The sequence below is a fragment of the Phocoena sinus genome, chromosome 19 (assembly GCF_008692025.1).
Source record: "Phocoena sinus isolate mPhoSin1 chromosome 19, mPhoSin1.pri, whole genome shotgun sequence".
Taxonomy (NCBI): Eukaryota; Metazoa; Chordata; class Mammalia; order Artiodactyla; family Phocoenidae; genus Phocoena; species Phocoena sinus.
The window spans coordinates 54,760,910-54,779,190 of NC_045781.1; the positions used below are offsets into that span (position 1 = coordinate 54,760,910).

The following is an 18,281-nucleotide window of genomic DNA, read 5'->3' on the forward strand; positions in this document are numbered from 1 at the left end:
ATGGAACCTGCACTGGCCCGGGCCGGGCTCGGTCCTGCAGAGGACAACCATGGCGAAACGGCTCCTGAAAGCTTCTACTCCAGCGCTCTCCTCCTGGGGCCTTTAGGTGTCCGGAGCAAGAGCCGGGTTCAGCGCGCGCCCCCTGCAAACCGCTACCCGTTTTACCCGCGCGGCACCTGGGACGCGGGCGGGTGAAGTGCTTGCTCAGGGCGTGAGGATGCGAGTCCTCCCCTGACTCCCACCCTGACCGGCGAGACCCCCGCCCCAAGTCCGGTCCGCTCCACTCCTAACCCCTCGCGGCCTCGCCTGGAGCACGGACGCCAAGCGGCTACCCCTTTTGAAGAAACAAGGATTAATGTGTTGAACTCTAGAAGTGCGCCCCCCCCAAAATGTCCGGGTGATTGAGATCACGGGCTGTTTTGTGTCTAAATGTTGAGCCGGTCCACACTTGACATTGGACACAACTGGGGGACTGAAAGCCTGTTTTACGTAATGCTGATGACAAATGATGTGCTATATAGTGAGACAAAACTGCTTGCATCTTGTTTGAACTTTCCACGGCACCGTGAAGATACTGCATGGCCCCAATATTAGAAACCACAGCACTGCATCTTCCCTTTAAGAATATTTAACCAAACTCATTTGATATAGTGGCTAAATACAGAATCCCCTACTGGCTTTGTGATCTTCGGCAAGTTGTACCTCAGCTCTTTCGTACCTCACCTTCCTCATCCAAAAAAGAGATACGAATACCTACCTGATAGGATGAGGGTTAAATGAAACATACACACACAGAGCTTGACACACATTCAATAAATGCGGTGGTTACACTAGATCAACCCACACCTGATTAAGTTCTTCCCCCACCCCCGCCCCGCCCCAGGTCGCATCAATGTTAGGAACTTTCAGAGAATTCTTGACCCTCGCACTTGCAAATCCTCAAAATTAAGCACTCCCTGCTGCCACCACGTAAGGTACCTGATCTTAAACTTAACTGTGTTGTTCTACTCAGGGTTCTTTTAACAGCCCTTTAGGTCACTATGCCATTGAATACAAAGCCCAACTGTTAGGAACAGAGGTAGGCTGATGCATTGCAAACATCCTTGTCACGTGATAGTGAAGTCGGAAGCGGGGGAAGAGAGACAGCTGCCAGCTCCTGAAAACCCTAGAAACTGCAGGGGGCCTGGGGCATGACAGGAGGTGGCCTGGAAATTGACCAAGGCAGGCTGAGAGCCCCAGAATCCTGGTCTACCGGTTTTCCACCACTCCAGGTTCTAGTAACTTCCTAAACTAACCCTTCACGTATATAATAAAGCATTCACAATTCCACGGGAAGGTAAATCTTTATTAACACTGAGTGCTATTTTAAAGAGTAACAGCCTGAGCCAATACTGAGACAGAGACACAGAGAGACTAGTTTCCGAGGGCAAACAATGTCAACACTGAGGACACCACTTAACCCTCTGGTTCCCAAATGTGCCAAGATTTTAAGTAACTGAGGTTAAAACAAAACAGACTCCTCCAAAGAGCTGTCTCTACTCACTGACTCCCTTTTTCTTCCCATTCTTTCTTGAACCCACTACTTTTCATCCCCACCGCTCCTTTCATCCCCACCACTCGATGAAAATGGATCATAACAAAAGCACCAGTGACCTCCACATCGCCAATGTCAGTGATCAAAATCAGCCTTCATCTTATTCAACCTATCAGGAGAATGAGAGCAAGAAATCAACTCTGTAGTTTCACAAGATTTATGAGACACGTGGTTACACGCACAATTTTCTTACTGAGTTACCAGCTTTTAATGAGTTACTATCACAGGTGTTTAGAGATTAATTTTTTGTAACTTCTAAATAATTGTTCCTACGGGAAAAAAATGTGTCTCTCTTTCCAAACAACCAATTTACAAACATATGGAGCAAAACCTCTTCCAAAGGAAGCAGAAGCAACTGCTTTTATTGTTGTTTTCAGGCCACAGACTCTTTCAGAGGTTCTTATTTCCCACATTCTTAATAAGAAACCCCATCTACAGTGGTCTGATTATGACTCTCAAATGAGCTCTGGGAAAGGTAAAACCTAAGGAAGAGTCTTGGTTTTGATCTTTCATGAACTTTGCACCAATCAGCATATTTACATATGTCCTGCCAAGGAGAGAATTTCAAAACATCACTGACATGGTTTACTTAGTCTCATCATATAACAATGATCCAACATCTAATCTACAAATATAAGACACTGCTGTACCACATAACACCTTAGATATAAATATGGTATTTTTACATCAAGTTGCTGCTTCTTATTATATGTCAATTAAAGTTCAAGTCACTGTGGCATGAAGTCAAACTTTCGCTAGTCTTAATGACCATAAATGGTCGGGTGGGGAAATGCCAAATATGACAAAATAAAGGTTTCCAAGCCAACTTGGAAGCAAAACAGTTCTACGTAGTAGTATCGTAGAAAGGTCAGTTCTACGTAGTATCACTAGTGTGTAAATTTTCACACCTGAAGTTCCTCCTCTTATGTGATGAAGGCCTGATCTGTAAGTTGAAGAGCTCTAAACTTAACTTCTGATCTTGAGTCCAAGTCAGATCTGGAAATACTAAGGCAATGTCACTGGCAAAATTGTGGGCATAACATAAAAGCATGCTTTAGGCCTACTCGTAATGGAATATTATCTCAGGAGAAAGCAATTTCATAAAAGTCCTGATTTCAGTTTACCGGTTTCTGCATCAATGTTGCAATATTAAACTGTGAGTTTCAAATTTGCACATACGGTCATATTCGTATAGTGATTTACAACTGTCAAAGCACTACGTATGTGATTCTCAAAAATGTTTGGCTTTACAGGACCTGAACCAAAAAGACTTCACAGTAGGTTTCAGTGCAAACCCGTATTGTGGTGGGTTGTGCGTAATTATCTTCATACCAATAGAAGTACTCACTGTAATGCATAAATCCATTACACGAACCAAGAATGAGCTTCTAACATTTCAACAGACACAACATGTCATATCACACACACATAATCTGTCCATATTTTAACTACTATTCTATAAATCTTTGATGTTTACACCAATAATGCCACTGGAAAGGACTAATATTACATAGCAAAGTGTTAGACAACAAGGTAAAACAAGCTCTAAAGGGCTAAATTTGTTATAAAATGGGTCATAGGCTGAGAAGTCATTACTCATCCACAGTAATTATAAATCAGAGGATGACTGAGGGTTAATTACTACATGTCCAAATCTAGGAATGAATTAATTCCTTAGTAGATTAAAAAAAACAGAATGTCGTAAGTAATATTATACTTGGCAAATCTATAGCACAAAATTGGGTAGCCTTGTTTAGTATGAAAAGGAAAAATCTAGAATTTTAATACCCTTAAGATTCCACATTAAGCCATCTTGACGAGAAATCTTTCTTAAAGTAACTTACCCATACATAGTTGCCTAGATGCACACAACAGACACACGTATATGGTTCTCTAACGAAGTATCAGCTGAAGAGCAGCATTTCATACACAGAGAGCCGAACAACTAGAGTTACACAATATAATACAGAGTTCCACTAATTATACCAGCAATCTGACCTAGAAAATAACACTTTTAAATAGTTTTTCCTGATGAACATTTGAAAACCAATACTATAATTCAACTACTGAAATAATTGCCCTTAAGAAACAACACGCGAAACTGTAAGAGCTGACAAGTCACATCATATTTCAATATCAGACTGCGAGTAGCTCTTAGAACAACATAAATCACACAGCTTTCGAACAGCTTAAAAAAAAAAAAAGCATCAAAATTTAGGTTGCCTCATGGTTCTTGTGTGGTGGTCGTTGTTTACTCTGTGCCTTCCAAGCGGACCTTGAGGCTTTTCCACAGCATCCTTAAAAGTGTTATGTTTATTTTGCAAACGATGAGTCAACAGTATGCTAAATGATCGGTAGAAAGAAAATGCAGAAGATAAATTACATGTGTTCTTCCAAATGTAGAATGCTGCAGGTTCCCCGAGTTGGCAACACTTCCCAACCATCAGCCAGCTTCACGCCTGGCAGGATAAGGCCTCCTTACGCAGGGAACGATTGAGAATATTTGCTCCCCACACCCAGAGCCATTCAGGCATATACTGTGCAAAAAGAAACTAAAAATGAAAGAGAAAAAGACCGTAAGGTTAGAACCCAAAGTCATCGACAACAGAACGCACAGATCAGCAATCGTTTAAACCAACAAACATCACCAATCCCATTAAATACAAAAAAGGGGAAAACCTTAGGTGCTACTGCACTGAGCACCTACTTTTGTATAAGACCCTATGCTAGCCTCTCTGGGGAACAGAAATGTGATCACCGCCCACCCGCCCCCTTCCTCTAATGAGGCGGGACAGACCTACACGCAGTGATACGATTTCATCTTTACTTAACGTGACATGAACAGTATGGAATGTGGATAAGAATTACAGATCAGCCCAGAAATAAAAGGCAGGTGAAAGAGAAAACTGCATACGTGCTTAGTTCTGTGTGAGAAAACTGGGGACTGAGGGGCAGAGTGGTGCTAAGTTAAACAAAAGCACTGAGTCAAAAACACTAGGACTCTGAGAGAGTGTCTTGAGGTGTGACGTGGAAGCCTCGGGGATACAGGGAGGATGTCCGCTGATGCTGCTCTGCTCCAGGGGGTCTCCAGGGCCACGTCCCCCCAGGGGACATTCGGCAAGGTCCAGAAACAGTATTAGCTGTCACAAGTGGGATGGTGGCGCTACCGGCATCTCGTGGGCAGAGGTTCAGGACGCTGTGAGCATCGTACAGCGCACAGGAAGGTCCCACAACAAGGAACGAGCCAACCTCTACGCCACTAGTGCCCAGGTGGAGAAGCCCTGCGCAACACTGACGGCTCTGTCCGAGACTGAGCGAAAGTTTAACACCTTGTGTGTGAAGGAGGGGAGATGGACGGGCCCCTGGCAGGTGCTGATGTTCTAGCCTTGACCAGAGGTGTAGTGATACAGGTCACTCCACATTCTCCTTAAGAAACAGACCCAGGTCACTCTGCTATTCCAGGAACCACAGTGAACAAGGAGGGGGTCCCCGCACGATGAACTGTGGGGTGAGGGTCCCAGAGGTGCAGCTGTTCCCAGCAGGTTCCACAGAAGCTTCAGCTTAGCCACCTTGGAGACAGGGGTCCCGTGTTTGGCCTGGAGCCGTAAGTAACTACCTGTGAAAATGACCAAGGTCTCTTTGGACCTCTTTAAAGAGTCAGGATTTCATGGAAAAAAAATACCCAAATACTCCTCCTTGGGGCCACTGTCCTAAAGCAAAAGGCTCTAAAATCCAAGGAGATGAAAGAAGGCAATATATGGTCCCTTAGGACGACTCTGTAAGGAGGGTCGCATTGAAACATGGGGGCCCCTGACACAGGCTAGGTCATCGGATCCCCCTCCAAAGGGCATTTTTTTTTCAGTATTTACTGAGTGGAGATTGAAGCAGCATCTAGAAATCTGTTTGTTTTAAAACTCCTCTCATGACCACTTGTCCACTACAGGGGGGACCAGCATCAAGATGGATTCTGCCCGTTTCCTAAGGACGGGCAGGCGGAGACTCACTGGCTCGTCCCGGGGAGGTTTCAGCATACTGGGCGGTGGGAGGGAAAGAGCTAATGGAAGAGGAGAGAATTTCATCCTCTGGGTACTGACAGATCACCTCCGGAGGCTGACTCATCGGCCTGTTGAGATAACAGCAGTAACAGGAAAGGGATGCCAAGTCTCCAGGCACCGGGAACTGCAGAAGAGCCGGGGTGGTGGGGGTTGGGTTCTGCAAGGCTCTGGGCGCCTTCGGGGATCCTGACCCATGTGCCCAGGCCTGCTCCTGACCAATGGGACACAGAGTAGCCCCCCCGGGGACCCGGCTCAGTAGGACTTGGGAACAACGAGCTGAGGGGAGGACGTCCACAGCAAGGGTCCACATCCAGCTCGTCGGAAAAGTGCACAGCGCTGAAAACACAAATGCCATGCGTTCCCCAGAGACTGAGACAGGCGGGACTTAAAAAGGTAAGAAACAAACGGGAATGGAGAAGATGGAAAGGAACTCAAAGAACGTGAGCTGGATCCTTAAACCGGAGCACGCTAAGGTTTGCGAGTCAGAACTCACAATCCTCATCTCTCAGCATCACGCTTCAGTCAGATTCCCAAGTGTCGTTTTAAAAAGGTTCAGGATGCATTGACCTAATTACGAGAGCCGAGCGCACACTGTTACCTGGATGGAATGGGACCAGTATCCCGTGGTCCTTTTCGAAATGCCAAGGGTAGAAACAGCATGATGTGCGTACACCTGTGGCGAAGGCACCAACCACGGGCACTTGTGCAGAAAGCTGCCAGGGGCGGACGCGTTGGTAGCTACGTAGAACGGGATTAGACTCTGTACGAAAATTCCTTTGGAAGCGTATTCATACTGCAATGCTCTGCTGAAGTGGTCTAAGTAAGCCTGTTGAAACGGGAGGGGAAAAGACCTAATTTTTCAGGAACTCGGAAGAAATTCAGGAGAAAAGAAAAGACTTAATGGTCATTTCAGGGAAAAAAATACAGCACGAGCAAACACGAGCTGCTGACAAAGAGCTCAACAAACCGGACCAAACCATCGTGATAAGCACGGTCCTGCATGGTGATTTCACTTTCCAACTGGGGACGCGTTACCTTAGACGCGGAAAACGCCGCCAGCTGGGGGGTTGGCTTGCAGCAGGAGCCGGAGGAGATGGTGACGATGGCCCCTTTCTTCCTCTCCACCATCCCGGGTAATACGATGTGCACCATCAGACTGGCGGCGGCAACGTTCACGTTGACGATGTCCCAGAGCGTGTCCTCCGAGACCTGCGTGAAGTACTGCGGGTAGGGGTAGAACACGCCCACGTTGTTCACCAGGATGCCAACGTCTCTGTCCTTCAGGGCTTCCCGAATCAGGCCGTAGATCTCGCGGCCGTTGCTGAAGTCCGCGACAATGACGTCAGTCTCCACGTTGTAGGCGTCAGCTATGTCTTTAGCGACCGTCTGCAGCTTCTCTTGGTTCCGACTGATCAGGACGATGTTGAGCCCGCGGCTGGCCAGCTCCTCTGCGTAGGCCCTTCCAATCCCATCTGTTGCGCCTACAGTACAAGCGGGGACAAGAGAGCAAACTCGTTTCTCAGTGTGACCTTTAAAATGGACGTTAAATACACTGTGTCCGGGTTTAATCAGAGAAGGAGCCACACTAGAAATAAACCGAGTTCTGTAAGTGATCAGTCAAGCACAAGGTCAAATCCATGACACAAGCCAGTCAAATACTCGCCCAGACACTCTGACAGGCAGAGGCAGAGCTGTTTTACATTCACCAAGTTGACTGTGAGACACAGGGGGAAACTGTTTTCAAACTCTCATCTGGCTTGAATGAGTGCCAGGGGGTACTTTCCTGGGAAACAATGGTAAATTAAGATGAAATTTAAAATAAGGGAAGTGTTTCTGCAAGTGGTACCAGTTTGTAAGGACACTTTGAAAACAGAGAGCAAGAAGGAAAAGCAAAGGCTAGGAAGGTGGGGCTGGAGCTGGACTGGGAACAGGAGGGGCAGAATGAGAAGCACAGAAATCACAGGGAAATTCTTCCAGGACGAGGGCGGTAAGAAATGCGCACATAATCATAACAGAGTAGTTTTATTTTTTTATCCCATGAAAACATTACATCAAATTCAGTAACTCCAGGAATGATGCATCCAACTTAAAACACAGATTAAACAGGAAAGATGATTTCATTTTTAGATTAGGCAAGAACTGAAAACTCATCTCTTACCACTCACGACTGCCCATCTTCCATACTGCTTGATCAGGTCTGCTCTGCTCACCAGGCGCGGGATGAAATGCAGCCTGATGAGGCTGTAGAAGTCACAGACGACGGTGATGCTTTTTCTGGCCGTGTACCAGGCTCCAACCAAGGCGAGGGCTTCCATGTAGCAGTTGCAGGACCTGGCGATTTCCCTGTACAAGAGGTAGAAGCTGTCGACGGCAGCCATGGCGGCCTGCAAGGGAGGGCAGCGAGAGAGAGAGGTGGCCTTTGCTTAGTAAGTTAAAGGAACATGCACAGTGGGCGGGAAGAAAGGAATCTGAGGACATCAGAGCTTAACAATTTTGCATTCAATAACAGTAACCGTTCAGATGCACAGAGCCCATGGATCCAGACAATTTATGATCTCATTATTTAACATCTGTAGCTTATAAAGTTCTTTCCTTCCAAGAAGATTAGCCAACATAGTTATCAAGAGTTACCAAATTCCTACTAAAATCCAGGCACTGCGGCGCTAAATGTTGTGGCTACGGAGATAAACACAACATGCCCTATGCCAGAAAAAGCTCCTGGTCCAGCACAGCGACAGACACAGAGCTTTTAATTCACGTAACAGCTGAGAGGTATGTTTCTTTCTTTTACCGAATTTATATGTATTCAAAACCGGCAAGCGCAGAGGGCCTACTATCCCTAGAGAGACAGAGTAGAAGAAACAGAGGCAATGTTAAGACACGGCCTTGGCCTCAAAGACCTTACAACCCATTTGTGACAAAACTAAGCTCTAATAAACGTTAACATCAAATAAACATAAATTAGATTATGTATGAATAATATTCATAAATATATATTTAAAAAGAGATACTCCCCAAACTTGAAGAAATGGTTTTCGCAAACGATAGTGCATAAGCGCGCTCCATCGTGCTGATGTCACTGGCACACCATTACCGTTCCGTGGCCCCTTAACATTTGGGGAAAGAAAAGCCCAATTCAATTCTTCTAAGTATTCACACAGCAAGCATCGCGATGCACCTATTATGTGCCACGTACCGTGACTGACGCTAAGGACTCAAAGATGAAGTAAATAACTACCTAGAAGAAGAGACGAACATTTAACAAAACAACTTTAAATGCCATACGAACTGGTGTATGCATGCCTGTGCTCAGAAAGGCAGAGAAAGGCCGGGCACGACCAAGGCTGATGAACTTCATCCTGGACTAGACCCGGGAAGCCACTGAGGCCTGAGCCAACTGTGTGCTATCAAGTGAGGGTCAAACATCAAAAAGGTCAGAACAGACCACAATTAAATTACAGGGAGCTCCGATATGCACAAACACAAGGATACGGCATTTATTGTATATTAATAAAAGAAAATAGATTTAAGCCAAACAAACATTTATATAAAACTTCTGGAAGTGGCCCCTTTCAAAGAAACTGCATTAGAATAGGAAAAAAATAAATCCTGAAACTAAGAAAAATCCCCAACAATAGCAGCAAAAGTTGGCATAAGCTTAAGGAAGAATAAGTGAATTCCTTCCCACTCGACCGCAATGCAAAGAGGAGAAAACAAATTAACCTCTGGAATGGGACACAAAGTAAGAATGATACCACACTGTGGTAACAGGCACATAAAATAACGAAAAAACCGCTGACTATAAATAGGTATATAGCGATATATATCTGTGTGTTGAGTATACACCTGAGTCTGCAGTCCAATCTACAAACCAACAAAACATACAAAAGAAATACGACAGAAAACTGAAAGCAATAGGCAGTGGGATTCCTAAATGCCTCACAATGAGGATATAACCCCTCAAACGTTAAAATTTCCACTCCTACCGTAACTCTAAGTGGGTGTGGCATTAAGTAAGTTAAAGAAACGTCCTTCTCAAATAGCATTACAGGAAATGACTGAAGGGGCCACCTTGGTTCCAGTAAGTAAAGTGCTGTACACTTTGGGGTTCTGTTCAGAGAAACTTACCTCCTACGACGAGGATGCCAAGATTGGTCAAGAAAAGAAAACATTACAAACTTTATTAAGCACACAAACCAATTACTTAATAAGATAAAAACAATTACATGCTCCTCTGGGGTAATGCTTCTTCATGGACCACACTGGCTGAGATTCCCTAAAACATGAACTATCAAGATCAATGCAGTCCGGGCTGAAGATGCTTTTCTTTTTCTGGTCCGTCCGCCCCACTAAGGCCGTACACTCCGGGCACTGCTCCAAATCCTCTGAAAGACGCTCACAGTCACGGTCATCCACCTTAAACGTGTTCACCCCTTTTCTGCTGTGCATGGGCGCCTCTCAAAGCTTCCAGATGCTAGCGATGAGGTAGTGACGTGTCACCCCCTCCAAGGGTCCCCGCTGCTGCAGCATCTCAACACACAGCCCCATCCTGAGGGGGCAGCGCCGGCTGGAGAGGCCCCTGCCGGGCACTGAGCACTCTCACACTGGCTGCCGTCCCCGAATGGCGCTAATTTGATCCCCAGAGAAACAGCCAAAACATTAGCTTCTTACAAGGAAGAACATAAAAACTGAGAATCCAAACCCAACCACCCTAAGTTAGGAGTTCCTGAGATAATTTTTTAAGGTGGACACGTGCCTTTTGTCATAATTAATCAAATACTAGGCCATGAAGAAAGCAAATGTGAAACATAATACTTGTATGCACCAGTACTTTTCAAACAAAATGTGATAAAATTCGAAATAACAAAACTATGACCAAAAAACTAGATACTTGGAACATTAAATCTATTCTTCAAAATAACAGGTGGGCATACATCTAAAATGTTAAAACAGTGTTTTCAATGAAAAATCGAAAACCACGTATCAAGGACTAATGGATCGTAGCCAAAGAAATACTTGTGGGAAAATGAATTGCAGGAGTGTCTGTAATAGGGTTCCAGCTAAAAAGGTCAGGTATGCCTCAGGGAATGACTCACCCCAAGGGGAAGCTGTGTAAAGGGAACTTCGACCCTCTCAAACACCATTTTTTTCAAGAATTGAACGTCTCAGAAGGAAAAAGTTCAGCAAAAGAAGCCTGACTGTGACAGAGTTCCCCGATTTTTCTGCTCAAGTCATTAAGTACCCGTGGTTTCCTCTTACCTCCTCTGCCAGCCCCGGGCCTTCAGGAATACACTGCTCTGTCTTCTCTTCAGGACAAGCTGTGTGAAGGTCAGGTATGCCTGACCAGCAGGAAACAGCAGGAAACCAGCAGGAAACAAATGCCTCTCCTTCACAGCTCAGCTGGGATAAATTTATATAAAACTACGACCAAAGCGTTTTAAAAGTTAAGGAAACGGAACAACTCTCGTGCCGTGATTCCCTGCACAGGCAGCGACGCATCCCCTGGTCTGGGAAGAAGGCAGGCGCCGCCAGTGCCCGTCTGGTGGAAGGCTGGGCTGGGAGGCATCCCGGCTCCTGCACCTCGTTCCTTAAGGAACATTTCGTCACACAGGACAAAATCTGTCCAGACCGCTTGGAGGCAGACCCAGGACGGCAAGCACACGCCCTGCCCCCGACCTGTCCCGGGCATCTGCTGGGCTTCCCCGGGCCTCATCCTCCTCTCTGCAAACCACTGTGCTCGCTCCAGCCACAGAGAACTAGACCCTCCGCTTGGCCGCAGCACCTGTTCCACACTCGCGGCAGATCCTGGCTGCCCACCTGAGCACGTGGGTCCTGGGCTGGCGGCAACGGCAGGGAGGGATGGCCCCTTCCAGCCTGCCTGGGGCCGGGGGCTTACGGATGAGGAGATGGAAGGAAACGCCAGTGCCACCTCTCCCCTCTCCCTCCGCCCTAGACACCGCCTGGTGCCTGTTTCGGTTTTGAAACCCCCCACCCAAGGCTGCGTTCCCTGGGGGGCCGCATCTCCCCACACACCCCTCCAGCACCTCACACAACGCCTGGCGCGGACGGACAGGAGCGCCCAGACCAGCTGCTGCATGAAATCGCACCACCCAGCCTAGCTCAGCTCAGTCCCATCCCGTGGGGAGGGGACCACCAAACCAACACCTGCGATCCTTTACAAAAGAAACCCCTCGTGGGCAAGGCCCCCGGGGCCGTCCTGCGCAGGCCCAGCAGGAGCTGTACAGGCATCGGAGGGGAGCAGAGACCAGCAGTGCCAGGGCCTCCAACCCCGCTTCTCAACTCCACCCATGGATCCCCTGCACCACCAGTCAGGGGGGACCGTCACGGTATTTTAAATTGCAATTCTGTCACAGACAGCTACCTTACACGTTGATTATCATTGCTGGATTTTTTTTTTAATCGCGGATCATCAGAGGGCTGACGGCATTCTAGGTCTGAGATGCATCCCATCGTTCCCCAGGGGCAGCTCAACGTGGACAGACCTGACTCACGCCAACCAAACTCACAAAAGACTGATAAATTCAAAAGCCAATTTAGTTATGAATAAATGATGCAGCCAAGAAGTCTAAACACGCACGGTCACTAGGCTGTAGGAAAGTCTACAGACTACTAGAACAGCAATGAAGAAAGCAGTGAGTGTCGGACGCCGAGGACCCGTGCTGGGTCTCTCAACAGAGCGATTCCCCACGGAGGAGGGCAGGGGCGAGACGTGCCCAGGCACAGCCCGGCCTGCTGGGAAATGGTGACAACAGCAACGAGCTCACAGCGCGGGATGCACACCCAGGGGTGGAAACGGGGCCGGGAGGGGAGCCCAGGCTGTGAGATGCCTTTACGCCACACAGAAACGTTGGGCCAAAGGCAGGAGCTCATCAGGTTTAGCGCAGAAGGCAGCTGGCGGCAGTGGAGGGGCAATGGCCTTGCGGGCAGGAAGTCAGGCGGCCTGGGCCCTGGTCCATCCAGACGGGGACGAAGCAAAGCTAGACGGAGAGCACGCAGCTTTGTGACCGACTCCCTGCCACTCCTCAGACACGCCAGACATTTTCACCCACTTGCTCGCACCTCAATGGATCATAAATGGCAAAGGATTGGGAATTCTACATGCCCGACATCCTCTTAATCCTCTCCCCATCCGTAAGTAGCTGATGGAAAATAATGTCTTTCTAATGGAAGAAGAAATCAGGACTCCCCCACAAAGCCATTCAGTTCTAGGAAAGCTCATGGAAGCAGTTTTAAAGGGGTTTACTACACATTCAGGTCGAGAAGGCTACCAAGGTATGCACAGATAGCAGGCTGCTTTTCACTTGCTTTGGGGGTTTGACTAGTTCATTGTTCTGTGGATAGGTACTAGTCTAAAACTGAGAGAAATCCATTACCTAGAAAGCAACACTGAAACACAGTAAAATCCTGGTCCCTGTACACCCTACCTGTACAAGTTATTATAAAGCTTTGTTTTCTTGCCTCTACGGAAACTAAGACATCAGTGAACAACAGAGGCAAACAGTCAGAACTGTCCCCGAAATATGAAACGCAGTGCAATTCCCTACTTCTAGGCATTTTCTACTTCTCCAGGGCAATACTCATCAGGGCTAAAGGACCCTTAGGTAAACTACAGAATCTGAGTGATTATGACGTGTCAGGGTAGACGCACCCTCGGCAGAAATGGCACCACTCTGGCCAGTGACGCTGATACAGGGGAGGCTCTGCACGTGCCGGAGTAGGGGGCATATGGGGTCTCCGTACCTTCCTATCGATTTTATTATAAACCCAAAACTGCTCCAAAAGAGCCTTAAAAAACCCCTTTGAGGTAACATCACAACTATGAAGGCATCATGGGAAAACTATGGTCGAGACCCCAGGAGCAAAGTCACGTCTTCAAAGCGCGGCTGCTGTGCCTGTAACATTATCCTGACCTACAGTTTAGCTGACTCAACTTCACCGTGAAAAAGGCGATCAGACCTAATACAAAACCCTTCGGGAATCAAAGAGCTCTGGGAGCAGTGTCTTGGCTGAAACACAGGCATCCCCAGGCTATCCAAATGAATGCTACCTGGGGGTGATGCTACAAGAACATAAGACAGATTGTCCAAAATGTTTTCAAAGAAAATAAAGCAAGTATGATGGAAAAAAGACAATTAAAACACCACCAAACAAAAGGTAGTGGGGTTGGTAGATAATGGCCCTCCAATATGCCCACACCCTAATCCTCGTGTAGCAAGGGGACTTTGAAGATTAAGGATCTTGAGATGGGGAGAACATCCTGCATTATCCAGGTGGGTCCAACGTGATCACACGTGTCCTTATTAGATGGAGGCAGAAGGGTCAGAGTCAGAGAAGGAGCTGTGACCAAGAAGCAGAGGTCAGAGAGCGCGAGGGAGATTTAAAGACCAGAGGCTGCTGGACTGAAGATGCAGAGAGGGGTCACAGGTCAAGGAAGGCAGGCACCTCCAGAATCTGGCAAAGGCCAAGATACGGACTCTCCCCAGAGCCTCCCCGAGCGACACAACCGTGCTGACACCCTGGCTTTAGTCCAGTGGGACTGACTTGAGACTTCTGACTTCCAAAACTGTAAGAGAATAACTATGCCTTGTTTTAAGGCACTGAGCTTGTAGCACTTTGTTACAGCAGTCATAGGAAATTAAGATGGAGGGACGGAGAGACTGTCAGTCTAGTTTTTAAGACAGTATAGAGACAAGTTGCAAATCCTGAAACATCCCTCAAACCAAAACCTTCCAGTGTATTCAGGAAGCAGAAAGTATCCTCAGAGGCTCCTCAGATCTTTGACTGGCTGAGGCCATCCTCACCACCCTCGTCAACGGCCGGCACTTTCCAGTAAGGCTGCAGGGTTAGGACTTTAAACTTTTTTTTAATAGAAATCTCACTTCACTCAGACCCTTGCTCTCAGCACTCCCATCCTGTCTCTCCTCGCAAGACCAGCTCAAGTCCCATCCCCTCTCCCCAGCTCAGTCCCAGGACTCGCGGACAAGCACCACGACACGCCAGCCCTGGGGATGGACCCATGGACGGGAGGCCGACGCCCCTCTTCCTTTCCCTTCCCAGGTCTCCACACCCACCAGCATGAGTTCCCCTCCGTCTCTCTCCCCCACGTGACACTTAAACACTTACACAGAATGCGGAGCAGTGCAGTAACTGGACTCTATCTTGGTTCCTCAGCTAGAACACAGGCCTCTCTCGAGGGCAGGAAATATATCTAAAACTAATTTTTCTGTAATTTAAGAAAACTGGAAAATGTACACAAAAGTTGTAAAACTTATTATGCACAGTTCAAAGAGTAATGAACAAAACACCCGCACAGACACCCTACTTCACAAATCAAAGCAGTCTTAGGAGCCCCGATGCTTCCTCCCTGGTCACATCCCCTTCTGCCACCGGGGGTGGGGGGCGGTAATCAATCTCCTAAATTCTGATGTAATATTCCCTTGCTTTTTTTTTTTTTTTAATAGTTGTACTATTACTGCAGCGTGGATTCTGACATATTCCGTTTTCCCTGGTTCTGACCTTTACATAAAGGAATCAAACCCCTTCGGTATGCTTTGGTGCCTTCTTTCACTCAGCGTTGTCTTTGAGACTCATCCACGCCTCCGTAGCTGTAGGCCATATACTCTCACTGCCACGCTACCTCACGGTACAGACACACAATGCATATAACCATTCTACTGCTGATGGGTTGTTCTCGTTGGTTTTCACTTTACAATTATGAACGGCACTGCCGTGAACCTTCTCGTGCATGTCTCCTAGGCACGTGTACAAGAGTTCCTCAAAGGGATAGGCCTATGAGTCGAACTGCTGGGCCACAGGGCATCCAGGCCTATAGCGAGATGTAGCCAAAGCGGCTGCACCAATTTACACGCCCACCAGCAGCAAGTGTGAGCGCATGCTGTCTCCTCTCGATGGCTGGCAACGTCCACCAGTTCACTTCCTGCCAAAGGCTGGCTGTGAAACGGGATCTCACCATGGTTTTCACTGGCATTTCCTGACTACTGATAAGGCTGACTGGCACTCTTTTGATGTTTATGTGCTGTTTGTGTTTTCTCATCTATGAAATGCCTGTTCCTAGCTTTTGACGTGTTGTCTTTTTCTTTCAGAGTTATATGAATTCTTTCCATATTGTAGATACTAGTTCTCTGTACGCTTTGTCTCTTTATAGTGCCTTTGATGAACTGAATGTCTTAACATTAATGTAGTCAAATTTATCTATCTTTTCCCTGCATGGTTTGTGCTTGTCATGTTTTATTTCAGAAATCCCATCCTAGTCCCAAGTCCTAAAGATATTTTCCCATATTATTTTCCAAAATTTTTTTTACAGTTTTGTTTTTCAGATTTAATTCTTTAATCCTCCCACAGCCTTGTGATGGTGTGAGGCTGGGATCACATCCATCTTTACTATTCCTCCTCAGCACCTGGCGTGGTGCCAGGTATATGACATTTATTTAATAAACAGAAGCAAATAATGCTTTGTGTTCAAAGTTCAAACTTCCCTCTCGGGGAGAGAAAACTTGAGAAGCTTCTCAAACTTTGCATCAGCACTTTGACGAAGTTATTATTGGTGTATCATGACTTTCTGGAATTTCCTTACCTTCCTTTGCCAAGTTTCAGTACACCACTACCATGAATTGCATGGAAAGAGCAGAACACGGGAGCTCTCATCCGAGATCCGATAACCCTCAGTTTCAGGTCTCCCTTTGTGCAGTGGGAATTAAAATAATAGTAGCATCTTCTCCTAGATATAGACCCAAGATAACCGAAGACTTAGGCTCACACAAAAACTTGTACAGCTGTGTTCATAGCAGCATTATTCACTAGCTAAAAAGTGGAAACAACCCAAATGTCCAACAACAGAGGAATGGATAAACAAAATGTGGTCTATCCACATAACGGAATATTATTCAGCAATACAAAGAATGAAGTATGGATACATGCTATGCCATGGACAAACCTTGAGAACAGTATGCTGAGCAAAAGAAGCCAGACAAAAGGCGACACATCATGGGATTCTATGTATATGAAATGTCCAGAAAAGGCAAATCCAGAGACAGAAAGTAGATTAGGGCTGCTACAGGGGGAGTGGGAAACGGGGAGCGACTGCTAATGGGGTGGGATATCTTTGGGGGATGGTAAGAATGTTCTGGAATTAAATAGTGGTGAGGGACTGTACACCATGAATATGCTGCTATGAGCAGTACATGTTTAAATGGCTAAAATGGTGAATTTTATGTTATGTGAATTTTATCTCAAAAAGAAAAAATCTGCTAAAAAAAATACCCAATTTGTTGAACTCTATGCCCCTGGAACATTACTGTAGTGATTATAACCACAGACACTGAATATGGACATTCTGGATTCGAATCCACGCTCCCCATATAAGAGCTGTGTGTCTTGGGTGAAGATGACATTACTTCACCTGAGCTTTCCTTACATCACCTGTAAACACAGGGCTAATAGTTCCTGCCTAAGATTATAATGAGAATTAAAGTAGATCATATGTAAAAAGCACTCAGAACAGAGCCCAGAACATAACTGCTCCATAAACCTTGGCTATTAGCCACTATAATTCAGTGTTCAATGTTAGCTCTTGTCTATTTGTAGTGCTCAGGGTTAAAACTGAGAGCTGGCTTTATGCAAAAGACTCCGCTAAGTGCTTTATTCCCATCATCGTACTTGCCCTCTCATCAACCTTACGAGGCAGAGTTTTAATCGTTCCCAGTTTACAGACGGGGAAACTGAGGCTTGCCGAGGTAAAGTGAAGAATTGGGCTGTGGGAATTCAGATCAAGGTCTACCAAAGTCCTGAGCCCTGGCTGGCGACGCCCACTGTAAGACCCCCAGGCAGGCATCTTGCTAGCATCACCGAGAGGGCCGCTGAGTTTGGCTTCAAGCGCCGGTCTGTGTCTGGGCTGCACGTTCATTTGGAACAGCGACAGCCTCACTGGTCTCCAGAACCCTTCCCCTCCAGCACCGGGCAGGGCCGAACAAATGACCGCCGCTGGGGAACTGGTGGGGCCCTTTCTCCAAGAGCTCCCTTATTCTGAATTACTTCTACTTCAGAACAAAGACGACGACAACAAATCCCACTCAGACCAAGTCCTTTGGAAACGACAATAAAGAAGCACAAAGGGGTGATCTTCAGAGCCTCGTGCGGAGCACCTGGGTCAGGTCTGGGAAAGAGTGGGACCCGCGCTAGGGGTGGCTGGGGCCCCAGGTCGGCCGGGTCCTGGGGGAGGGGCGGGCCCAGAAAAGGGAGTCCTGTGTGGGTGCAACGCCGGGATGGAGCTGTGGAAGGGGCGCTCTTGGGGGACACTCTGGAAGGAGGGAAGCTGTGGGCGGGGTCCGAGGGAAGGGAGGGACGAAAGGGTCCGGGAGGCCTGAGTGTCTCGGCGCTGAGGGCACTAGTCCAGGGGGGCGTGGTGGGGCGCAGAAGGAGGCGCCGGGCCGAAGTCCCAGTGGGCGCCGAGGGAGACCAGGAGGGTCTGGAGCCCAGGGCCTGGCGTGGGGGGCGCGGTACCTGCAGAGGCGACGCAGTCTCGGAGCCGGTCCCACCAAAGACGTTCGGCCACCACCCCGTCGCCGCCGCCGCAGCTACAACGGGCCGCGCCC

General features: G+C 47.4%; 1 protein-coding gene across 3 annotated transcripts; it reads right to left on the reverse strand.

Moving 5' to 3' along the window:
* Window positions 1-1,914: 1,914 nt before the first annotated feature.
* On the reverse strand, window positions 1,915-18,277 carry HSDL1 (hydroxysteroid dehydrogenase like 1). 3 transcript variants are annotated; one of them, XM_032614038.1, is made up of 5 exons: window positions 18,190-18,277; window positions 7,808-8,033; window positions 6,685-7,130; window positions 6,248-6,475; window positions 1,915-4,146 (listed from the first exon to the last, which is right to left on the reverse strand). In XM_032614038.1, exons 2-5 carry the CDS (start codon window positions 8,025-8,027, stop codon window positions 4,048-4,050), a joined length of 993 nt encoding a protein of 330 aa, XP_032469929.1. In that variant the 5' UTR covers window positions 8,028-8,033; window positions 18,190-18,277; the 3' UTR covers window positions 1,915-4,047. The 3 variants fall into 3 exon arrangements, with proteins under 3 accessions (XP_032469929.1, XP_032469931.1, XP_032469930.1); XM_032614040.1 differs by having other exon boundaries at window positions 1,915-3,937; window positions 18,190-18,259; XM_032614039.1 differs by lacking the exon at window positions 18,190-18,277 and adding an exon at window positions 10,909-11,568.
* Window positions 18,278-18,281: the final 4 nt, after the last annotated feature.